This window comes from Ursus arctos, unplaced genomic scaffold (assembly GCF_023065955.2).
Source record: "Ursus arctos isolate Adak ecotype North America unplaced genomic scaffold, UrsArc2.0 scaffold_2, whole genome shotgun sequence".
NCBI lineage: Eukaryota > Metazoa > Chordata > Mammalia > Carnivora > Ursidae > Ursus > Ursus arctos.
The window spans coordinates 20,149,475-20,175,884 of NW_026622874.1; the positions used below are offsets into that span (position 1 = coordinate 20,149,475).

Consider the following 26,410-nt stretch of genomic DNA (forward strand, 5'->3'; position numbering starts at 1 on the left):
TAACCACTATGTGCACTGTTCCACCTAGTCAAAGTCACCTACTCATATTCAGCGCCGGCGGGCTTCCTCTGACAACAGTCTTTTTTCTGTCTTCCTACCACACATTCCTGATTGATGCTTATCTCACCGTAGGGTGGTTTCACTTCTCACATGTTTCTGGCTCCTCTGCCCACTTCCTATCCCACCCCCTACCTCACCTCTACCCCACACAGAGGTAACTGAGGGAAGAGCCTTCTGTGTCTTGTTCTTCTTTATATTCCTTGCACGAAGCACCATGGCTGGTACACAGCGGACTTCAACAAACATTGGCAAGAGGGATGAATGCAAGAACTTTAACAAAAAAGTCAGCAGAACCATGGGCAGTGTATCCCTTGGCACTGGAGTAAGACATGCATCTAGAAGACACGTGTCCTGGAGCAGCTGGAGGAGTCAGCAGGGCATGTGGGGCTGGAGCGTCCTCAAGGCACCCGGGCTGCCCAGCTTGTATGAACTGGTCAGGCAGCCCTTTGGGCTTAAGTTGGTTTCTAGCTAGGTATATATTCATTCGGTAAATATAAACTATGTACTGACTCTTAATTAGGCATGCATAACCAGTATTCCTGTCCTATAGGATTTTAGTTGAGGGGGAGAGGAAGGGAGACGAGAAATCAAACAATTTAAATGACTCAGACCCAGTGAGTACCATAGGTCATTACCTTAGGGCTTCAGAGGAGGAGGAGGTCACTTGGATAGTAACAGAAAAGAGGTGAGAGTTAAGGAAAAGGCAGGTTTGGGTGAAGACAGCAGTTTGAAGTCACTCCAAGGACGAGCAAAACCACAGAGACTCTTCCAACAAGAAATGAATACATGGACCAGCCTTCTGGATACTGGTTCATCAGCTGTTCACATTTCTCACTGGAAATGTCTAAATTAGTTTCTTATAAAATTCAAAATCCAGTGTTTGCTCTGTATTAATAATCTTTCTAGGGCCTTGTGATCCCTAAGTTATTGAAATTTCAGAAATGCAGCAAACCTAGCAATGTAAAGAAAACAAAATCCCAAGACTGTTCCTGCTGACCTTTCCTGCTGCCCCCCTAATTATTTGAGGATTATTTGAGACAGAAATATCCCTCCACGGAGGCTTAATTTATTGCTAAACATGTAATTTTGGAACAGTCTGGATGTTCCAACAGTTTTCGTAAAAAAAAAAAAAAAAGAGTTATTTATTTATTTGAGAGAGAAAGCGAGCAAGTGTGCTCTGGGGGGGAGAGGTAGAGGGAGTGAGAGAGAGAGAATCCCAAGCAGACTCCCCGCTGAGTGAGGAGCCTGATGTGGGTCTTGATCCCATGACCCTGAGATCATGACCTGAGCCCCGAAATCAAGAGTCAGATGCTTAACTGACTGAGCCAGCCAGGTGCCCCCCAACAGTATTCTTTTTGAGTTCACTCACTCATTCTCACTCTCTCTCTCTCTCTGCCATTCCTCTCAGATTTTCATCTTCCTTTATCCTCCCAAAAGTTTTGTTTGGCCTCCTGGGGGGGGGGGGTCCAAAGCCATTGTCTCACTTAGAGCAACAACAGAGATTAATGTCTCTATTATTCAGTGTACTACTTCAATCAAAGCTTATAAGTATCAGAACAATAAAAAGGTTTGGACAAAAAGTAAAAGGGAACACAAAATTTTCCCTTTTAAAAATAAACATTCAAACAAACAAATAAATAAGATTCCAGAATAAATAGATTTTTATCTGACATAAGGTTGAAAAGTAATCCTGTTGTGTCACTTACTTGGTTGAAAATAAAAGGAACCTCTTTCTTCTCTCCCACTTTCATAGAGGAAATGGGGAACGTTGCTGTCCCTAGAGTTTCATCCATAACATAATTGGCATCCATTAACGTGACCTGTAGAGATTAAAAAGTAGGGTACAGGAATACAATTTCTCTTGGATCTCTGGAAATTATATCTAAAATTTCCACCACACTTAAAAAATGCAAGTTCTCAAATGATATTTAATAGTCATGTGAGGCCCTCAATATTGAACTGGTTATAATACTTTGTCTTTTCTTCCTGACGCATTTGCTACTAAGACAATCATTAACTTTTTCTTCTTCCTGATTGACTTAGTCATTATCGTGTTTTCAAAAATGGAACCTTACCCCCACTCCCGCAGGGGAAATGCTATTTTGGAGTATGAGAAATAAATTAATGTAGAAAATCCATGTAACCATTTTAGGAAAGATCTATTTTAACTTATTTTCAGGTTAATTATTTTCAGTTAGAAAAGTAACGTTAATAAAATTAACTTATTTTAAAGTCAGAATCCATTGACGATATTGTTTTTCTGTTGTACTTGGACCTTCCTCTTTGTAACAGAAAATCTGTTTTCTCCAAAGCACACCAGGAGGATAAGAGATTCTTCCCAGCCCTACCTAGCTTGCGTTTGCCACTGGGCACTCACGTCACTTGATGTGCACCACCTGGAGCCCAGGGCTGCAGGCTGCACAGCTGGCCCCCAATTACACCTGCCCGGGGAGAAAGACGGCACGAAAGGGACAAGCTCAAACACCAACTTCAACATGAATGATGACCATCTAACGGTCCGCAAATGAGTCACTGACCTCCAAAACATTTTCCTGGTTAGGATCCAAAATAAACTCGAAGGTCTCATTCCACACAGGGTTTATGTCATTATTGAAGTGTCTTGTTCTCTTCCTGCTGTCAGGGGTGGAGGAGATGAAAAGTTCCACGTACGGGTCTGGAGTGTCAACTGTAGGCAGGAAACACAAGCGAGAAGGATGCAAAAATGTGATTCATAATTCCTAATTTGTTTTTATTAATATGTGTTGTCAGATTATTTTTAATGAATCTGCAGGAGCATATTTAAAGGGTCCAAAATAACATACTCTATAATGGAAGAACATCATAGGTTAGATACTTCTTACATATGATGTTCCTGCCCATCGTAACAGTCCTGTGAGAAGGAATCGTTTATGAGGTGCTTTACTCAGAATTCTTCTATCCGCCTAAAGGACATGTTCAGCCAACACCTCAGGGGAACTGCTAAATGAGAACAATCTCACCCAACTAACTACAGTATAACCTTCACCCCAGGACAATGATGGTGACAAGATCATGGGGTTCAGGATCATGGTGCTTGTCTACTTTAGAAAAATGATCCAAATTACTTTACTTGCCAAACAAAATAATGAAAGTCAGTATGAGATAAATGTTGTTTATAGTTATAAGGTTGCCTTGTATAGCTGTACATGTTGTACACTGAACAACTCTTAGGGGCTGGCATTTATATTAGTGATCAACGTATATTTCTGTGTTTATTATAGCAGTATTCAATCAGATGGAAGTGAGTTTCTCAAGGAAGTGACAGCTTTTTCTCTTGTACTTAAAGGCCTGCTGGAGTCAGGGCATGGTGTGGGTGCCATTTTAAATAGAAAGAAACAATGGCAAATAAAGGAACTATTTAAATTTCTTCCCATTATACATACACAGAGCAACAAGGCAACTGACACTAAGCAGTGGAAACACGCATCACTCCCTCCTCAGTGGTTCCATTGACTCCTTCACCATCCTACAACATTGCACACACTATATTTTATGGATGTAATTATACATTTATCTGTCTTTTCCTACAAGACTCAACAACTTGAGGGCAGCAATCAAGTCTTACTCATTTTTATCTCTTCAGAACCTAACAACTATCACAATACTTAAAAATCTCCTAACTTAAGGACTCAACTTTGCTCTTTAACACATCCTTTCCCATGTAATCATTGTAATTCATAACCATAAAAACCAACAGCTGAGTAATGACTGCTAGGATCTCTGTTAAGCACTTTACACCCATTAGTCCGGTTCAAATCTCCCAAAGGCGCTACAAGGTAAATGCTCTGTTTTAGTGTTGAGGCAACAGGAACCGAGAGATGTTGAGCAATCTGTCTAATATCATCCAGTTAGTAAGTCTCAGAGGAAGATCTGGCTGCAACAATCATTCTTTTAATGACATCATGCTCCTTAATGCTAAAGACAAGATCATAAGGTAGGCATTGCTATCGAAAGAGGAGCTGGATTTAGAGATATGGAAAAGGTGGGGGAAGGATAGAAGGAGCAGGTAAGGCGGGGGCGGGGAGGAAGAGAGGGAGACAGGAAGGAATGTAAGGGGTGAGAGGGGGGAGAGGGAGAGAGAGAGAGAGGTGGTGCAGAGATCCACACAGAAAGATATAAAAACTGAAAACAAAGGAAAAGCAAAAATAATAGTTCTCAAATGATTGCTTTTCAAAGAAAAAAATTTTTAAAAATATACTTCACCTTTCAACGATAGTTATGGTCAAACAATTAAACCAACACCCTTCACTTAATTTTTAAACACTGTTCATAGTTCTATGCGGTGATCACATTTTTTCAAGTGTGCCTTTTTATTGTAAAGTGGAAAGATCTGCAAACGAGATATATGCATTTGGAATTGTCTTTTATTTCATTTTCTCACTTGGACTTAATGCATCGTTGGTCGAGGACAGCTGAGTCTCAACAGAGTACAATATAAATGCCTAGGGTTCTGGTTAAAAACGTAGACCTTTGACCCTCATCCCCTAAGACCTATGATCCGTAGAGCTGCAGACGGCCGAGGACTCAGCATTCCTAAACAAACATTCTAGCTGACACAGATAGGTCATCTCCTGTTCACACTTTTGATACCCTGTTTTAGGGAAAAGGAAATCGGCAGTTATTGGAATTTTATTTATTTATTATTTATTTTTATGGAGCTGTAACTGGCATATAATATTGCATGAGTGTAAGGCACCCAATGTGTTGGTCTGATACGCTTACATATTGCAATTCCTAACCCAATGCTTCTATCTCTTGAGAGGACCATGGAAGACAAACTAGAAAACAAAAAAGACTGAGGAGGAAGCAAGGCAAGGGGAAATGGGCCAAAGAGAAGGGCGTGCTACAAGGTGACTCTTCCCACCTCCTCAACCAGCAGACGCTCCTTTTCCTTACCCATGTTTCTGCCGTGGGGCCAGAGCTCAGGGTTGCAAGTCAGAAATAAAATGACAGATTTAGAGCAGCAGGTGGTAGACCATCAAGAAAAATATCTTTCCTCTTTTGGGTAGAAGGCAGCACATGATTTAAAGGAAGATTCCATTGGGATTTCACATTAAATGTACAAAACTGTAGCCTTCTTCATCCCACAGCCTCATGGTCTTTTCCATCTGTTTCCCCGAAACACAAGAAAACCCAAAACCAAGCAAAAAAACCAATCTAGAAAACAAGAAGTGTCTGGGAGGAGGAGGCAGGCAAACAGTAAACATCACTCATTCGTTCGACAAATATTTGGGTGCCTGCTCTGTGCCGGGAGCTACCTGTCAAGAAGCAGTTGGGCTTTAACAGGCAGCTGAACACGACACTGCAGATCTGAACGATGGAAGTGAGTCAAATGCTAACAGCCTAATTTTAGAGGCAGGAGTAAATGGGAGACAAGCAGATACACTACGCCAGTGACTAGTAACTCAGTCACTCAGATTATTACACAGAAATAAAGTCAAATCGTAGGCGGAGAAATTGCCTTTGAGGCTTGGTCTTCATTTGAATCTGAGGAGAAGAGGGAGAGGTGTTCTCAGGCCAAAAAAGAAGGAGAAAGCAGAAAGTTAAGTTCCTGTGAGAAACCACGTGGGGAAAGAATGCAGCAAACTGAGGGAGCGTAAGTCAATCAGGGAGATAAGCATCTTCTAAGCTATTCTGGATGCTCTGTCCCGATCATATGCCTCAGCGAATTCTAACTCTGACAAAATGATAAAGAAAAGAGCATACAACAAGACGCCAACACTACACTTTTGTATTAAAACGTCAATGCAGACGTGTGTGTGTGTGTGTGTGTGTGTGTGTGTGTGAGTAAAGCAATAGAAGTTTATTAAGTGAACATTCAGAAAAAGCTCCCAAGAGTGAGAGGGGTCCCCACAGGGTTGCCACTGAGGCCTTTAGGGCTGGTCTTTTATAGAAAGCTAACCAGGGAACTGAAATCCTTTTCACATCTCTAATGATACCACCATTGAGCAAGGACTAGTCATAATACCTTCAAAGGCTTACTTCCTTTTTAAGGTCTGGTTACTCTTTGTTGGTCACAGGTGATTATCATAAAAAAGACACCCACCCCACATGCCTAGGGCAGAATGTTCTGGTTTGTCCCCTTATCTCTGGTTTCCCCACACCTCCACATTTTAGGGATTTCTGTGAGCCTGATCAACCTAGCCCCCTATCTACGTCTCCCCGCCTAGCCCCGCCTGTCCCCTACTCATTCCTCCCCCTGGAATAGTAACCCTAACAGCCGCTAGGGAATGGGACAATGACCACTCTGGCTGCTTCCTGCTGAAATGGGGTGGTGGGCTGTGTGGCAGAATCTATCCAGGGGTCAGACCAGGGGCCCGAGGATAGCTCCGGGGGGGTCATGACGGGCAGCAAACGGTACATGTATCAGCACATGCGAAAGGATGAACATAAAACAAGTATTAGGTCCCTAATTATGATCGCATCCCTTAGATAAGATCCCCAATTATCAATTTTGTCAAATCAATGGAGAGCTTGATTGGACAGACCTTTTTTAAAAGCAAATGAGAATCCTGTTCAACTGTCACTTTGGATTCTTCTTTTCACTTTTAAATACAACAAAGATTCTACAACTCTGGTCAAGAGTGGTAGCTGTGTGAGCTTCTCCCCTTGGGTCATGAGCAAGAGACCTCAACGTTCAGATGTCAAAGGGTGCGGGGCAGTGGAAAACCACGGACAGCTGCAAACTCTGACACCTCAAAGGGCATCACGGCTGATGTCTGCGAGCTGAGAAACATCTGTAGCAGTGGCAGCCGCTGCAGGATGGAAAAGAGTGTTAGGACACGAGCTTAAAATCGGATGACAATAATCACATAGCTCACTTTCTCTGCATCATCTATAATCTTCGTTGGCTTCGGAAAGGGAAGGAAAGCTTCGTGGAAGCTCCGAAAAGGGAAAGCAGTCCATTTTGACAGCAAAGCTAAGCCCAGGGCTTTAGAGATACACAGCAAGGGAGGAAGAAAAAGGCAAATGCAGGAAAAGAACTGTTCGGGGTTTTTTTCTCCTGTCTACTTATTTCAGGGTTTTGTGAATTCGTGCCTATAGGGTAACTGGATATTGAATCACTGATTCGGCTTCACCTTGATTCGTTCCAGCCAAACAGGTGGTAAAGCAAAGAAGCAACGTGTGGGCAAAAGCGTTCTTACCTCTCATCCTTTTGTCTAAATCTTGACAAACAAAAATGTTGCGGGTGTGGGATACAGATCTTTTTTTTGCTCCCATAAAGATGACATGAAACCACATGTACCAGAAATAGCTTCAGGAGCTTTGGGTTGTAAAACCTCTCATAAACTTTAGTAGTTTAAGGAGTGCCTACCTAAATTAATAACAGGCTCACCTGTCCTTTCAGCTTTGTCTGAGCAAAATATTATGTGACTCATGATAGGGGCTAATGGCAGCTTCAATTCTAAGTTCTATTTTAAATGTCCTCCATTTGCTTTCTCATATCCACTTTGCTCAGCCACTTAAACCCTCCGCGTTAAATAAGGATGACCTGTAACCGGTTACAATTCTTGTAATAAACAGCAACGACAACTACAAAAATCCCCAAAGGAATAGATCTCCCCAATTCACAGTCAAAACATCACTTTCCAAATAGCTACTACTGCTGATGGCGAACTTAAAGTGGGTTTCTCAAAATGCATTCCTCTAAAATATCTTCACAGAATCATCGGGAGTGTCAAAAATGCAAACACCTTGCATCTTCGGTCAGAGCACAGGCTTAGAAATCTGCATCTTTAACAACTTGACCAGGTGATTCTTAAGTACGCAAGTTTGAAAAACATGGTTTAAAGTATATATTATTAGAATCGACTAAACAACGATATAAATAACACCCACAGAAAAGTAGAAACATTTTGGCATTGAGAAGTCAACAGGCTTACTGGCCTGTCACGGAGTTATTCTGCCCATAGACTAAATTAAGCACAATCCAGTAATTCACTTCCGTTTCTTTCCAGCCATTAAAGACATTTCCAAGTGGCCACATGAAAACAAATCCAAGAATAAAGTACATGGGGTGTGTTAGTTGGCAATCTATATAAGGTGACAGACTGATATTCTGTCTCTGTCCCCACCAAAATAGGAAAACCATAGTAAGGCCAAAAATTAAATAATAATTTCTTGAAATAAATGCCTCTGAATATTGTCTTCGAATGTCGTCCCTCCTTTGAAATATTTATGATTTCGTGATAATGCTAATTACATGGAGAACTTAAAGCTTTTGACTTAAACGTTTAAAAACGTAAAGGGTTTGTGGTGGCCAACCTTTTCACGTTCCCTGTTCTACGACACTGGCCGAGTGGCTGGCCAGGAAAGGGATTGTTACCCTCACGATACATGTCCAAATTTCAACAGCAGTTCAGTTCTTTTTTTAATGTACAGTTTTTGTTGAAGGATACTACATGGGCTTAAGAGTTAGGAGACCATAGCTGTAGTCTGTTGAGTTTTCAGATTGAGTTCTAGAACATTACCAGCGTTCTGGAAGCCTCCCTCAACTCCCTCCAGAAGGGTGACTACTACCGGCCTTCTATCACCAGAGAGTAATTTTACCTGCTTTTTATCTTTATATAAATAGAATCAATAGCACAATATGTACTACTGGGTCTGGCTTCTTTTGTTCACCAGGAAGTTTGTGAGATCCATCCACACTGACATGTGTCATGTGCTCATTATTATCGATGTAAATTGTTCCACTGTATAAACGAATATTCCATAAAATTTGTATCCATTTCACTGTTAGTGGACATTTGGATTGTTTCCAGTTTGGGATATTACCAACGGTGCTGCCATGAACATCCTTGGACATGGCTTTTGTGGCATACATGTTTGCATATATATGTACGTTTCTGCCACAAGATTCCTACGAATGGGGTTACTTAGGTCTGAAATTGTTACGCCATGGTACACACCCCTGATGTTAACAGTCACACGGCAGCACAGCCTTCCAATACTTAATGTTGTCAGTCTTGTACTTTTAAACATGGGGGTGTGTGTAATGCTATCTCAGTGTGGATTTATTTCACACATCTTTGATGACTATGCGCTTGAGGATTTATTCATATGTTTTTATTGGTCAACTGGATATTCTCTTGAGTGAAGGGCATACTCAAATCCTTTGTCCATTTTTTTTTTCCTGCTGGGTTGCCTGTTTTTTATATTGATTTATGGAGTACCTTACATATCCTAGATATGAGTCCTTGACAGACATACATATATTGCAAATATATTTTACTAACTTAGGGTTTATCTTTTCACTACTTTAATGAAGTCTTTTGATCAAAATAAATGACTAACTTTAGTATAGTCCAGTGTGTCCATTTATTTTGTTATAATTCATACTTTTTGTCTTTTAAGAAAACTTCAGTTATTCCAGTGTCATAAAATAGTTTGTACTAATATCTTCAAAAATCTCATTTGTTTTACTTTTTAGATCTAAAATCCAATTACTAGAATTACTTTTTTAATAAAGTTTTTTTTAAAGACTTTATTTATTTATTTGTCAGAGAGAGAGAGAGAGGGAGAGAGCACGTGAGCACCAGCAGGCAGAGCAGCAGGCAGAGGCAGAGGGAGAAGCAGGTTCCCCACTGAGCAAGGAGCCTGATGCAGGACTCGATCCCAGGACCCCAGGATCATGGCCTGAGCTGAAGGCAGATGCTTAACCAACTAAGCCAGCCAGGCACCCCTAGAATTAATTTCTGTGTATGGTGTGTGTGGGGGGGGTATTATGATTATTTTACATATTTTTAACCAATGGTGTCAGCATCGTTTACTGGAAATCCCACCTTTATTTTTTTAAAGATCTTATTTACCTATTTGAGAAAAAGGGAAAGAGAGATCATGAGCAGAAAGAGGGACAGAGGCAGAGGGAGAAGCAGGCTCCCCGCCAAGCAGGGAACCCAAAGCGGGGCTGGATCCCAGAACCCTGGGATCATGTCCTGAGACGAAAGCAGATGCTTAACTGACTGAGCCACCCAGGCATCCCGAAATACCACCTTTAATCCTTGCATTGCAATATAACTTTTGTACTAATCAAGTGGTCATATAAATGCAAGTCTGTTTCTGGACTTTTACTGGTCTACCAGTCCGTTAGTCTATTCACTGAAACTCACACTAATGCCACAGTCTTAATTATCATATGTTGTAATAAATCTTGATGTCAGGTAGTATAAATCCTCTTTCTTCAACTTCTTCATGGTTATTTTCTCAGACATTTTATTTTAACAATTTAAAGATGTCATTCTATTATCTTGTGGTTTCTATGTCTTCTATTGAGGAATCCACTCTCAGTCTTTGCTTTTTTTAATGTCTTTTCTTTCCGCCCCTCTGGATGCCTTTCGAATTTTTTTCTTTCTCTTTAGTTTCCAGCAATTTTATTGCAATATGCCTAGGATTGGTGTTCTTTGTATTTATCCTCGGGTTCATAACACACACACACACACACACACACACACTTTCTCATTCTCAGTGCTTTTTTTTTTTTTTTAACCACGCCCTAGATATTCCTCATGTTTTTATTCTATCGTTTATTTCCCTTTTTGTTCTTTGTGTTTCAGTCTGGATATTTTCTACTAACCTATTCGGTTAATTAATTCCCCGTCTTCAACTGCATCTAAACTACATTACATCCATCTACTGAGTTTTTAATTTTACTTACTGTGTTTTTAGTTGTAATTTTGCCATTTGATTCTTTCTTATATATCTGGTTCCCTGGTAAAATTCTCCATCTTGTCCCCTATTTTCTTGAACATATGAATCTCAGTTATTTTAAATATTATGGGGCGATCTATTTATTTGTCTTGATCTTGTTCTTGGTACACCTGGCAGTTCTCAGCTGAATGCCAGACCTTTTTATGAAAACTTCCGAGGCAGCAAGATCTACCTCCACAGAGGGCCCACCTTACCTCCTAGCAGGTGGTGAGAATAGAATGCATCCCCTCAATTTAATCCCAAATCTCAAATCTGAGATTGACTCAAACCTTTGTAAGGGTCAGCCTACCTCTTGTTCATTCCCACTGTGTTGTAGGCTTACATTCGATAGTTCTGATCTCCAATATGTTTTTTCTCCCTTAGCACCGTGAGGCTGCCAATATCTCTGCTTTGTTTCGGGGGGATTTTATGTTTGCCTCTCAGCCTGTTGTCCTGCACAGATTAAGACTCTGGCCAGTGCACAGGGTGAAGGCATGGTCTTTCAGCTTCTCTAGGCTTCCCTTCTCTCAGGGATCCTGCCCCTCACATTCTAACTGGCTGAGTTCTGAAATGCAGTTTTGGTGTCCCCATGTTCTCCGAGGTTGCCAAAGCTCCTCACTGCTTGGGTACTTCCCACATCCCTGTCTCCCTGTTACCCTCCAAACCCACCTAGATCCAGCAGTGGATGGAGGGGGGAAATGGCTTGCAGAATCCTGGGCCTACTTCAGTGAATCCTCTTCTCTGGGATATTGGTCCTTCAAATCCCAGTTGGCTCAGTGGCTTTTCAATCCTTCAGACATTTTTAAAATTAATCTGTGTTTTCTAAGTTGCACTTAGGGAAAATGAATATTCTGCTGTTAGTTATTTCAGCATAGCCCTATGACCACCGAGTCATTAGCTTGACCAAACATTTACTAATCCCTATTCCTCTTATTTCCACTCTCACATGACTGTCCAGAAATTTACTGCATTTCTCAAGTCACCTACTCTATCTATATCCACTACTCCTCATCTGAGGACACAACTCAGACTCATACTTCACTGAGCAAACGAAAGGAGAGGAGTAGATGTACTCATTCAATTTCCCTTCCACGTACCTCACAACCGTAAAGCTATATTTATAATTAGAAAATGTATTTATTCCTACTTAAGTTCCTCCTTCAGGTCTTAGAAGAAAAAGTCTCCATACCCGCTTCTCTCAGTTTCATACTATTCCACCTCTTCTATTTCTCATTCATCCCTTGCCCCAAATTAATCTGTAAATATTTGCTTTGCCTTGGCCACATCTTCTCAACCTGTAAACAAATATTGATCAATAAAAAAATTAACAAAATTTCATTAATTTTGCCAATTCCTCAAGATCTTTCCTATCCTCGGCAAAGAGTTTAGAAAAGTAAATGTAGTCCATACGGGTTGCACCTGGGTGCTGCCGTCAGATAAGCGTCCGACTCTTGGTTTCAGCTCAGGTCATGATCTCAAGATCCTGAGACTGACTCCCACATCAGGCTCTGCGCTCAGCGGGGAGTCTGCTTGAGATTCTCTCTCTCCCTCTCCCCGTCCTGCTATGCTCTCGTTCTCTCTCTCAAATAAATAAGTAAATATTCTTTAAAAATGTAGTCTATACTTACTACTTCTAATCCCATCATCTTGTAAAATTCCAACCTATTGTGCTCCACCTTGTTCTATCACATAATCAGCAATTCTCTCTACTGTAACTTTTTTCTCAGCTTTATTGAGATGTGAGGTGTACAACATGATGATCTGATACACATATTGCCAAGTGATTATCACAGTAGGGTTAGTTAGCACCTCTATCATCTCATATAAATACCATTTCTTTTGGTGATGAAAACATGGACGATCTACTTTCGTAGCAACTTCCAAATACATAATACAGTATTGATAACTATAATCACCGTGCTGTAATTAGATCTCTAGAACTTGCTCATCTTACAACTGGAAGTTTGTATCCTTCGACTGACATCACTTTATTCCCCCAGCTCCTGGCAATCATCATGCCCCTATCATAGCTTCAATATAGAACTCAAAGAACTTTCTCTCAATGCAATACCCTTTGTGCAAATAAAAGATATCATTATTTGTGATTTCCTACCTCGTTCTGTAAATGTTCCCTCAGTATATCTTTCTCTAACATTTCCCCCCTCAGCTCACCACTAACTTGTGGGCTTTCATGTCACATCTCTTACAAATCCTTCAAAAGAGTCCTTCAAGATGAAGCGACCCCCTTAAAAAAAATGAACCCTCATGCAGTCAAAACCAACTTGTAAAGGAATTATCCGTTATTTACATAGTCTTAACAAACACACTCAATATGTACCCCTCAGATCACATGGCACACATGAATCCTGCAGTTTGATTAATCTCAGGTCCTTTAAAGCTGATCATCTTCAAGGTTAAATGGCAGTCATGATGCATCCATTCACTCCCTCAAGGCTGCGAGGAGGGGGTGGTATAAACATGACAAATATGAGATTCTTGATCACACATCCATATATATCCTACTGCAGACTAATACATTTTTATAGGCTTCCATCTTTTTTTAGCCATTCTGAATCAATTCTGGAAGCCCTCTAATCCTCTCCTGGCTCTAGTTTACACATAAATAGGACTGTCTCCCTGATCTACATCTCTGAGCCCCTTTCTACTCTGAGATTTTGAATCTTGTTCTTGAATGCCTTGCAAATACCTCAAACTCAACATGTACAAAACAGATTTATTTTCTTTCCATCTTTCTTTCCTTACCTGCAAGACAAAAGAAAAACAAAGCAAAACAAACCAAAACCCTCAAAGTAAAACCTTGTTATTTTCCCTGACTTTCCTATTTTACTTCAGGGAGCCATCACTCCCAGGCATCGGAGCTGGAAACATGAGATCTGTTCTCTTTTCCTCACAGCCCCTGTATCCGATCTGTCTCACCTATTCCACCTCTCATGTGGCTATCACTCCTGCTTCCTCAAGCTCAGAGTACCACCGCCCCAGTTCAACTAAGCAATACCTCTCACCTGGACTCTTCACATAATCTCGTAGTCGCTTATTTTCCCCACATTCAAACCGCTCTTTGTAATGCCTCCACTACAAAGCCACGATTGTCTTTGTGAAACACACTTTTGCCCTTCACTGAGTAGGACTGGGAGGGCCAGCCTAAGTGTGGTGAGAAAGGGCTACAGGGCCCCCCCACTGGACCCCAGGTTCTCCTTCCAGTCAGTGACCCTCCACTACGCACAGCAGCATCACCCTCACGAGTCAACAGTTAGGCCCTGAGGCATCTCTGGAATCCACACATTTTGAACATTCCATACAGTCACCCTGATGGCGGAAGCATCCGTTCTGAGTAAGAAAACATGGCTTCTCTTTTACTTGTGCATATCCTTATGCTTTCTTTCGACATTTTAGCCGATAACTAAACATTATTAAGTTGTGTCCTTGTCCTAAGAATTTTCAAGGGTCCAAATACTGTACACATAAAGGATGAGTGGAATGAGGAGTAGTCTCTATTTTTCCCTTATCCTGTTCACACTTCCCTCGTCAACTGGTTGTTCTGTTTTCTTATCAGGTAAAATTGGCCACTATGAAGCATGTTCCCTAGAGGCCACATCTCCATACATCTGCATAAAATAAAAATAATTTCACGTCAACCTTCAACTTGCTGATTTAGGTTTTATTATTCCCATCATGCAGGTGAGGAAGCAGAGACTCAGAGGCATTTAGTAAGTTGAGCAAGATCATTCAGAGACCGGATTTTAACCTAGTCTTTCTGAAGCCAAATTCCTTGCCCTTTCAAATATACCAACACTAATAACTCTTACCTGTTTTTGCCTCTATTTAACCATAAGCTCCATGATGGCAGGAACCACATCCTTCCTATTCACTACTATGTCTAAGAGTCTAGCATAATGTCTGAAATATTATAGGAACATATAAATATTACTGAAGTAATGATGATGGACTAGCCCTGAGCAATACTGCAGAAAAGGGGACCTTTACTTTAGGCCCAACGATCTTCCCTCTCTAACTCGTCTCTACTCTTGCCTAGTATGTCTCAACCTTCCTAGAGCTCTGTCCCACCCCACTCATTTGTATTTTAATGTAAGTCAGTGCCAGTCATTTCTTCCAAGTGCATTTGCATTTAACCTTTATTTTCAGGTTCTAAATGCAAATATAATAATAAACCTTTGAATCCCATCTTGCCTCCCTTAATAACTCCAAAGAACAGGATAGAGCATCAAGGGACTCGTTTATACCTAGCAGCCCCTGCTTGCTCCGGAACAGGCTCGGAGTTGGAATTGTTACAGCTATAGATGCTAGAGGGCAGTCCCTGCAAATTGCTGGAAATGCAGAAGCTAGACAAGTTAGTGAAGAATTCAGTGTGGTTTCGTAAAACGGAACTTCGGCAGGGATTCTGGATACACCGAAGAGAGAAGAGCAAAGCCCTTACAACAGCAGCAGCATTGTCTAGGAACTCAAATCATCACAGAATACCTTTCCCTCATTTGAAATTACAAAGCAGTTCTATTAACATTATTTTTGAATCCCTTGATCAGGCATAGTCTCCAATTTGAACTCTCCCTATTTTTTCATTTTTTTTTTCTCACAGCCTCAGATCTATAAAAGCACTTTCTCAGGTCACATGTTTCCTTTTGTAAAGGGACACAAAACTATCAGAATGTAGCATCAGCCAGATGGATGTCAGGAAGAAAGCCCAGTAGCATCTACGCACAACTGACTTCGTACAGCTTGACTAACGATTGACTCAGTACATTAATGAAGTGGGTACATGGTAAAAAAACCAAAAACCAAAAAAAAAACTTACTGTAAAGAATGTTGATACTCATGAGAAAACAGAGAAAGATCAATTCAAAAAACCCAAAGCAAGTAAAATGTCAATCTAGAACAGAACTGAAATTTTTGTTGCTACTTGCGTTGCCTCTTGACTTAAATCTCTGTGATGCCTTTTTGGAAGGAAACAAAAATACCTTTGTTATCAGTATCTATGATAGAATGTTTTTAAAAGTTTAGAATCTAGGAATGTTTCCTGGCATCTACTTCGGTTGGAGAGAAAGAGTAGTTCTGCACAAATTCTTATGTAGTATTATAAAACAATGTCTTTATCAAGGCAAGAAACAACAATTGTTGGAGAGGATGTGGAGAAAGGGGATCCCTCCTACATTGTTGGTGGGAATGCAAGTTGGTACAGCCACTCTGGAAAACAGTGTGGAGGTCCCTTAAAAAGTTAAAAATTGAGCTACCCTATGATCCAGCCATTGCACTACTGGGTATTTACCCCAAAGATACAGACGTAGTGAAGAGAAGGGCCATATGCACCCCAATGTTCATAGCAGCAATGTCCACAATAGCTAAATCGTGGAAGGAGCCGAGATGCCCTTCAACAGATGACTGGATTAAGAAGTTGTGGTCCATATATACAATGGAATATTACTCAGCTATCAGAAAGAACGAGTTCTCAACATTTGCTACAACATGGACAGCACTGGAGGAGATAATGCTAAGTGAAATAAGTCAAGCAGAGAAAGACAACTATCATATGATTTCTCTCATCTATGGAACATAAGAACTAGGAGGATTGGTAGGGGAAGAAAGGGATAAAGAAAGGGGGGGTAATCAGAAGGGGGAATGAAACATGAGAGACTATGGACTATGAGAAACAAACTGAGGGCCTCAGAGGGGAGGGGGGTGGGGAAATGGGATAGGCTGGTGATGGGTAGTAAGGAGGGCACGTATTGCATGGTGCACTGGGTGTTATACACAACTAATGAATCATCGAGCCTTACATCGGAAACCAGGGATGTACTGTATGGTGACTAACATAATATAATAAAAAATCATTAAAATAAAAAAAAAATAGAATTTTCCCCTTAAAAAAAAACAAAACAAAAAAAACAATGTCTTTATATTGTTAATGCTAGCTACATGGATTTAGCTGTAGATATGCATTCTACCCTACACAAGACTAATTCTTTTTTCTTTTTTCTTTTTTTTTAAAGATTTTATTTATTTATTTGACAGAGAGAAAGAGACAGCCAACAAGAGAGGGAACACAAGCAGGGGGAGTGGGAGAGGAAGAAGCAGGCTCCCAGCACAGGAGCCAGATGTGGGGCTCGATCCCAGGACTCTGGGATCACGCCGTGAGCCGAAGGCAGACGCTTAACGACTGAGCCACCCAGGCACCCCAAATTCTTATTTTTCATTAAAAAAGGAGTTCTCAGCCTTGATAAGACTGACATTTTGGGTCAGATCATTCTTTGCTCTGGGATGCCGTCCCTGGCCTCAACACAATAGATGCCAGCAGGATCCCCCAATTGTGACAATTAAAAATGTCTCTAGATATTATTGCCCAGTGTACCCTGTGCAGCCAAATCGACCCCCCACTCAGGTTTGAACCACTCTACTCAAACAAGGCATTATCCTTGCTACCTGACATTTATTCACTAGCATAAACCATTACAACATGGCCAGATTCCCTAATGATGGATAGTACACATACTACTCAGTCATGAATCCTACCTCATCCTCCATTCAAGCTGTGAAGTCTTCTGGGAAGCTTACTGCCAACACTTTTCAAAAATCAGTAACATCATGTAGCCTAAACACACAGTTACTGAGTGCATACCTTCTTGGGTTGGTTTCCCAGAGTTATTCATACCTATTTCATCTTTTCATCTAGACCACAACCGCTCAAAGGCAAAGCTGCTGCAAAGTAAGCATCAGACTGAGACAGGTTTAAGTTCTAGCCACAAAACCTAACAGTTGTGTGATTTTAGATTATTTACTTAATGTTTTTTTAAAAATGTTTGTATCTGTAAAATTAAAACAGCACATATCTTCTCGTGTTACTAAACTGAAAAAATGAAGTATGATGTTAAGTTCTAAGAACTCTACTTAGCATTTTTGTTTATTTAACACGTATTGTATACACTATTCATCAAGCACCTTTCTAAACACTTTATAATCTTTTTAATCCTTATAAAAAAAAAAAACCTATGAGGAAGGTATAACTATTACCCCCATTTAACCACTAAGGAAATTGAGGCCTAGAAAAGCTAAGTAACTTACCCCAAATCATGGGGTTAATAAATAGCAGGGAGATTTGAATCCAAGCAAGCCAGTTCCGGAGTCCTTGCTCTGATCTCTAAGTCATGCCTCCTCTTGGGTATGGGACAGGCACTCAATAAAGTTCTCTACCACACGAGCTATGTTTATTTCTTTTGTGTTTCTCAAGGCACTGGGTGAGTACAAGGTATGAACAGCAGATGCTCAGCATTTACTCATGAGGATGTTAATAACGGATGTTCATAATGGACCTTAATAATGGACATTAATACTGGGTTATATATTTCTTCAACATTTCTTTTGCAAAGTTAAAAGTTCAAAGCTGTTATCTCATTTTGCATCTGCAGACTTGGATTAACCTTGTACACCGACTTCAAATAATTTTGTCTAGAATTTTATCTAAAATATTTCATAAAAAACATATTGATGCATTGGGAAGAGTAACAGTGGAAGAATACTTCTAATGAGTCAGTAACATTTACAAAAATCCCCAGACTATCGCTTGGCTAAGTTTCATTAGTCATTTCATTAACTAGTCATTTCAATCTCTATGTTATATACTTTTTAATTTTAAGAAAAATTTTAAAATATGGAAATATACTAAAAGAACATATATGATAAATATTTTCACACAAATGTTTAAACTTTTAGAGCAGGAGAGGTATTCTCTTTGACATAAAAAGTTTAAGAGTCATACTTTTCTGAGGAAGTTTAAAAACCATTTAACTATTTTTAAATTCAATTCCATGAGATATTAATCACATCTTTTCAATACAGAAGTGGCATATGATTTTTGACAAAGAGAATACACTTAACATATGAAAAGAAGCATATCAGTCAGTTTTTATTTATTTATTTATTTATTTATTTATTTATTTATTTATTTATTTTTAAAGATTTCATTTATTTATTTGACAAAAAGAGAGACAGCCAGCGAGAGAGGGAACATAGGCAGGGGGAGTGGGAGAGGAAGAAGCAGGCTCATAGCGGAGGAGCCGGATGCGGGGCTCGATCCCAGAACGCTGGGATCACGCTCTGAACCGAAGGCAGACGCTTAACGACTGCGCCACCCAGGCACCCCAGTCACCCAGGCGCCCCCAGTCAGTTTTTAAAAAGTTTTTAGAATGAAGGTTCCCCTTCACTTGGTAGAACCTTAACATGTTAAAGTATACATGTGAAAAACATAAAAAAGTATTTTAAGACACAGAAGCTCAAGTATGGCATATATGATTAAAAAAAAAAACAAAACTAAATATGTAGGCTCCATCCGTGATAGGTCCTAAAAAAAAGAGAGGGAAGATGTGGATTGTGTCCCTATTAATACTGGTAACACACTCTTCATTTTGATGGGGACCTGCTTTTATTATCTCTCAAAAGCATTGCTATCAAATATACAACTGGAATACAGCTGTTAATCTTATTGAATAAATGGGGTGAAAATCCACCCAAGGACCGAATGATATTATCAAAACTCATGGGACAGTATTTAATGTACTCGTCAGACTTAGATACACAAACATATACATATAAGCCACACACACACACGAAATCTATGACATTTAAAGACCAAAAGGACTAACTGTACTCATAAAACATTTGGCCATTTAATAAACTACGTGACATTCTAAGTGAAAGAAGAACAGTAGTGCCCTCCTAACACAATCTATTTCTCAACTTTACAGAAAATACAAGATAAGAGATCAGAGACAGGCATGTTCTGGAACATTTTATTCATCTTGAAATTATCTCCCATAAAAATCCCACTGGGAAACAGTTTCATTATACATAGAATTTTTAAAACCTTGGGTGGGTACTCAAAAACATTCCAAAAATATTAGTAAACCAAAACTCATGTTCATCATTAACTTTAGGGCTAATGCTGGGGAAATGTCTGATTTCAGAAAAATATACTTAAGGGTAGCAGGCGGCTATAGGCCAACAGCAGTGCCATTTATACACACACACACACACACACACACACACACACACACATATATATATTTGAAACACCATAATTAATCAAAGAAAAGATTGCTTCTATTAATCCAAAGGTGTTATAAAGTTTCTGTACGTTGAAACCCAGGAAGATTCTAGATAGTTATGGATAGAAATAACAGCAGTATTTATAATTTACAAAAAAGATGGAGCATAGGGACGCCTGTGTGACTGAGTTGGTTAAGCCTCTGCCTTCGGCTCAGATCTTGATCCCAGGGTCCTGGGATCGAGTCCCACACTGGGCTCCTTTCTCAGTGGGGAGCCTGCTTCTCCCTCTGCCTGCCCTCCCCCTGTTTGTGTTCTCTCTCTCCAACAAATAAATAATCTTAAAAAAAAAAGAAAGAAAAAGATGGAGTATAAAATTATTATTATTATTTTTTTTTAGAGAGTGGAATGGGGGAAGGGGCAAAGGGAGAGAGAGAATACCAAGCGGGCTGCACGCCCAGCGCAGAGCCTGACAAGGGGCTGGATCTCATGATCCTGAGATTATAACCTGAGCCAAAATCAAGAGTCACATGCTCAATCGACTAAGCCACAAAGGTACCCCTAAAATTATTTTTAAAATTCTCTCTTTAGTGAGGCAAAAAGAAAGCAATATTCAAGGTGAAAGGTATAATTACACACGTTTGTGTATTCTATTCATTAATCCAAAATTCTCTGAGATCTAACTACTCGGCCAGACTCAAGGCTAAGCACCAATTCTCTAAGAAGTGAGTAAGACACAGGCCACAGTTTTACAAATGCTTGATTAGATGTCCACGCAACAAGTGTGAAACAGAAGTCTGGACCACTGTCAGAGGAGCACAGGCGTGAACTGTGCCCTGGTTTATCAGAAAAGACAATGGAAGTGCCATTCCACCATTTCTTTCTTTCAAGCTGATAAAAGAAGGATCCAGCAATTTGCTCAACACATTCACCATGGAAATTTCTTATCTCCCAGATGAAAAAGTGAAAATTATCCCAGTGCACAGACTACCCCCAAAGAATATTCTTTAGCTCACACAAATTTATATTTGAGAAATAAATATCTTCTGATGTTGATATCTGAAATAATTTTAACAATAATAGGTCTTACTTATTGAGAGTGTACTACGGGTCAGGCCTGTGAGTGCTTCACATCAGTGAACTCCTTGAATTCTCCTAACGTCTCTATGGTGAAAAAAGAAGACAGAGGAAATTTGCTCAAGGACACAGGACTAGTGTTTTGCCTCTGGAGACCACATTCTTTCATAAATATGCTCTGCCTCCTCCCTAGAGATTTGATCACTGTGATGTTCAAGGAGGTCTGCCAGAAAGTAAATTTCTACATTGCTCTTGCTGCTGATGAAGGTTCTCAAAATATTAAATAGATAATGTTTCTGCACATTCACAACCAACGCCCTGCCTCTCGTGCAAACATTTACAATAGGAAGGTTGAGTTCTAAGCTCCTTTCCCACGGAATCACTAACAGTATGTGTTGAGAGTCATGTCCTTTGGAGACGCTAAATCCTCTCGGTGTTCCTAGAGGTGAGGGGATTGAGGCTGCTGCCTGGGAGAGCAAGACTGGAAGAAAGAGGGAGACTGTTCCTAGACCTACTAAATCAGAATCTGCACTCTGACCAAGAATCCGTGGTGATTCATACGGACATTAATGTTTGAAAATCACTACTTGGGGAGATGAGGTCAGCTTTGGACGGGCAAATGGCACAGCTGTTTAAAAATTAGGAACTTGGTCAAGATCTTGCTATGAGTTTACCTGCAATAAAACATCATTTACCCACAGACAGAAACATTATGAAAAATAAAAGCTTGAGCTTCTTAAGAAAACCTTAAAAGAGTACCTTAAGATATTAAGCAATACAATTTCATAAAAACTGGTTTCAATGCAGTGAGTTCATAATTCTCCCAAGTATATTTATTTTTTCTTGAAGTTTAAATGTTGGGATTAAGCTCTGCGTTCCCCTGAATGCTTAAGGAAAGATCTAGCTGCAATCCTACAATTGTCCTTGAAAACCCTAATGATGATGATGATAATTCTGTAAGGAGAAAGAGTTCAGAGTCCATTAAGACCAGACAAGAATCCTTAGTAGATGTGCTTAATGCAGATAGTAAAAATAGCTAACACTGGTGGGGTCCCTGGGTGGGTCAGTCAGTTGAGTGTCCGACTCTTGATTTTGGCTCAGGTCATAATCTTGGGGTCGTGGGATCAAGCCCCAGGTTGGGCTCTTCGCTCAGCCGGGAGTCTGCTTGAGATTCTCTCTCTTCCTCTCCCTCTGCCCAACCCACCCCCATCCCTGGCTCTCTCTCTCTCTCTCAATCTGTCTAAAATCAATAAATAAATCTTTAAAACATAGATTAAAAACACTATGGAATCCATTTTCTGATTTCATCTTAGGGAATGAAACATGACTCTATCTAGTTGTGAATTCCGAGACTAGCCTCCATCATCATATATGATCTGTGTTTTCCCCAACACTTTTTAAAAGGAGCAGACACTCAGTGAGGTAGCTAAAACATTTTTTGCCAGCTATTTCATTCTGTTTTACAATCAGGTTTGTGGCCAGGGATGTGTGTTTTTTGTTTCACATATGTACAAAGGAAACTATCGCCGACTGAAATTTTATGGTTACTGCAGTCATTCTGCAAATAGGTACCTTCTGTTAGAAGAGGAAAGGAACAATAAGGAATACAAAGTTTAATATCCATCCATCCATCCAACCCTTGCACCTGGCCCAACGTTAATATGCCCCTGGCTACATGTTAGACCTAACTACACCTTCCCATACCTTTAAAAGTGAGAGTTATGTTAATACTGCCAAATTAATGCAAAGTACTTGTTTTAAAAATATGTCTATGGTGAGTCAGGTGCAAATATGAACTTCAAAGTACCTCTTTCCAGGACCTGAGCATAAGCAGGCAAGGAAGGGTTGGCACTGGGATACGGGTATAAATGACATAGCTGAGAGCACTGCCACTAGCAACCAGGTCTAGGAAGGGGCTGCCCTGTTCTTGGCTGGCCCAGGGCCCTCGGGCAAAAACAAGGAAATGAGTGAGATGTTATGATTAAAATGTCAGCTCTGATCTCTCAAAAGACAGTTCACGGGGTGCTAATTTCATTATGATGTTTTAGCAATTCAATTCAGTATTTTTAAGTGGAGATAATTAGAACAGGATGACTTACCAAGGGACAAAATAAAAAATTGATATAATCTTAGAATTATCTCAAAAAAAAAAAAAAAAAAAAAGAAAAGAAAAGAAAAAGGCAGATCGAGGCATTTTACCAGGAAGCAGCCATTTGATTTGTGTGGCACCCTTGAGAAAGCCCCCACATGTACAGACAAACCAAAAACCCGACAGTAATCTGTTATTCTTCTTTACCAATATGTAAAACTTTATGGAAATTTGCCTTTCCAAATAAATGCAGACATGCACAAAAGAGCGTGTCGGTTTCTGTTTTCATGGCCTTCACAGACTTTAGGACATTTTGTAGCTTTATCCTTGTCCATATTGAAAGAACTGTATACAAAGATCCTAAATTCCAGTTACTTGGTAATTTGTATTGATCAACCTGACCAAACAATATGATCAAAACTCCTCTTAGAAAAGTGACAGCTAATGCCAATTCCTTTCCTCACTGTAATCATCTCCTACAACTTCTCAAAAACAAAGGGCTTGGCGCTGTATACCATCCCTTCACTTTTTCATGCTAACCTTCTCAATGAATTCATTTCTCTGAGACTTTCTGTTGTTCTTCCTTCTTACCGCCTCCTGACTTTCTATAAATTCAATAAGGTGATATAAAGTCTTGACGACAATCCTCTCCCTTCCTCCAAAAAAATTATGTAATAACTCAAGTGAAATACAATCAAATTACAAACCCTGAATTAAGATTTTAGCAGAATGTCATAACACCGCCCTTTCTCCTATGGTAACTAATCGCCCGTGGCTATTCCTTCCATGGGTCTTTCATTTTCAAGAGGAAACTTCTAGAGACCATGGGCCTACGCTGTGCTATGTACGCAGTGGGGGATCCAAATGTACCTGTTCCGTGTTTCATGAGATGAGTTAATATCTCATGTTAATTTGTAAGTATTATTATCAATGTCACTCATCTAGGTTTAAAATGACATTTGCTGCACCACTGTCTCCCCTGCCTGAGCCTATGGGGCGAGCAGCTAGGAAATCAGATACATACCAGCTGAAGGTGACTCAGAGCAGAGAGCTTGAACTGCCGTTGGGCTCAGCTTCAACATAGTGTAAAGCCCATTGTCTCTGCCCACCAGAGTCCTGCACTAAGGGAAGGAGTTGCTGCTGCTTTGTATAAGACACAACTATAGTTTTCTAAAAGTCAAACTGGGTCAGTAACTTGCATGCCTGGCAAGTTCCTGACACAGGCTTCTGGTGAATTAAGAACAGCTTTTCTAACAGTTGACCTCTTGAGTTATAAAGCCGGTCCCTTTTCTCCAGGCCTTGGGGGCTCTACCAGTTTTTAAATATGGCTTCTGATGTGACTTCCCTTTCTTCCAGTGAACTCTCATTTAAATGATGAAAATGCAAAGGATTATAAAAAGCAAAATAAGAATCACTTTGAAGAACTCTGAGGAGAGAGTGATTAAATGGGTTGGACAGAAGTAGGAGATAAAATTTAGAATATAAACCCCTGGTCCAGATGAGAGTTGAAGAAATTGTCTTTGTTCCCTCACCTCTCATGAAAACCTCTGCTCATCCAAAACTCTTACCCTTAGGTTCTACGTCCTGTTTCCCATTTTACTTCTAACTTCCACCCACTCCCCGACACTCTTTTTTCATGCACTGAAGGCTTGAGCACTGAGCTTGCTTTTTCTTTTCTTAGTATTTAACTTTTCTCCATTGGCCCATTTTCAGCATGATTTCAACAAGCTCATTTTTATTCTTATATTCATTATTATTTTTATTCTTGTATTATTATTTGTATTCTTAAAAAGTATATTCTGCATTTGCTTCCAATCTATTTAACATAAAATGGCCAGAACACACATTTTTTTAAAATGAAGATCCGATCGTATGACTTGTGACTCAAACGCCATTACATTTTTCCCCATCGCATTTCTGATGAAATCGCAATCTTGGGCTTTGTGCTATCAGTGCTCGTCCCCCTTCCCCTCTGCTAGTAACACTGGACCTGTTCTAGGTCCTCACAAGCACTCTGCTCTTCTCTCGCTTTTGAACATGCTGTTCGCTCAGCCTGGGACTTCTCACTCTCACCACTACAATTCTCTTCGGTTGCAATGTCATTGGGCAGGGCAGACTTCCCTGTTTCCCAGACCCATTAACTGCCACCTCTGTTCTTTCTGAGGGCTCAATTGCCCATTCTCATATTTTAGCAATCATCTAAAACTTTGCCAAATTCATCATCATAATCCTTATCTTTCTTTCGAGTCCTACCTCCATGACCCCCAGCCATTTGAGTGGGGAGATTAACTGGGAAAACTGCTTTCCACAGCATGGAGAAGGGTACAGCCAGCAAGCTAATTCAGCAGTGTCCTCAGGCTGTGTGGTCAGGTTGTTTCCAGCTGCTCTACCCCCAGTTTCTATAGCTATTTCCACACATAATAAACACACTCAAAGGCATAAGAACTAGAGAAACTGCATTTTTTAATCCTGTAGGCACCATGCCTCAGAGGCAGCTCGTGTGACTCTTGACTCAACAAAATAGAATTAAACAGAATTTACTTTAACTCCAAAAATCTGCATGTCCTAAGACAGTCATTTTGGCTGACTCCAAGTACTCTCAATTAATGTAAAGTCTAGATAAAACGATATTCTGACAGAGAACAGGGCATCAGAGAACTTTTCAAAATGCTATCATTTAAAGATCTAGACAAAGATCACCACATTGGAAAGAGGGACAGCCCCCCCTTATCAGAGAACTAGAGCAACTAAAGAGTGAACCGCAATTATTCATTTTCAACAGAAAAGCAAACGAGGACACTTACGCATGTCACCGAAGGCCCCCTTGGTCACTCTGGTGGCACGTAACACCACGACCGTGAACTTGTGGGAGTACTGGTGCTCCACCTGGAAATAAATAAGAGTAAATTAAAAGCAAGCTTCCAACATAGAATCCAAGCAAACTGTTCTCATTGTTTCCTCGAGACTAGTTGAAAATATTCAGGTTGAAGGGAAGTAACATTCATACCAGAAACATCCTTTGATCCCAGGGCTGTTTCTTATTTGAGCCTCTCTTCTCTCCCACCACAGAATTATTGAGAAGTTTAGATCACGCTTTAAAATGTCACTACAACAACTTGACTACTGGAACTTTTTTGCTGTCAGGTTTACCAAGCTTGAGGGAAAATGTAAATGAGAACTGGAAGCCTTCTAGGAAGACAATGAGGCTTTGTGTGGAATGACAAGGAAGCCTTGGCTTAGAAAGGCAAAGTCTGAGCAAGACGTTTGCATTATTCAGATTTGTTTGTTTTTATTGCTACTGTTCAGTGAAAGTGTTTTTGGCAAGCCATTTCCAGAGCAGTATTGAAAACCCTTTGGACCTAAGGCCATAACCAGTGAACTACTTATAGT

The 26,410-nt window shown here is 40.1% G+C and overlaps 1 protein-coding gene across 5 annotated transcripts in view; it reads right to left on the reverse strand.

The window, feature by feature from the left end:
- PLA2G4A (phospholipase A2 group IVA) overlaps nt 1-26,410 on the reverse strand; it is a 152,051-nt gene that overhangs the window by 81,645 nt on the left and 43,996 nt on the right. For all 5 annotated transcript variants that reach the window (XM_026509247.4, XM_057315152.1, XM_026509244.4 and 2 more), the window contains 3 exons: nt 25,825-25,906; nt 2,598-2,746; nt 1,767-1,880 (listed from right to left, as the gene is read on the reverse strand). In XM_026509247.4, coding sequence (XP_026365032.2) covers nt 1,767-1,880; nt 2,598-2,746; nt 25,825-25,906 — 345 coding nt within the window. The remainder of the gene's footprint in view (nt 1-1,766; nt 1,881-2,597; nt 2,747-25,824; nt 25,907-26,410) is intronic.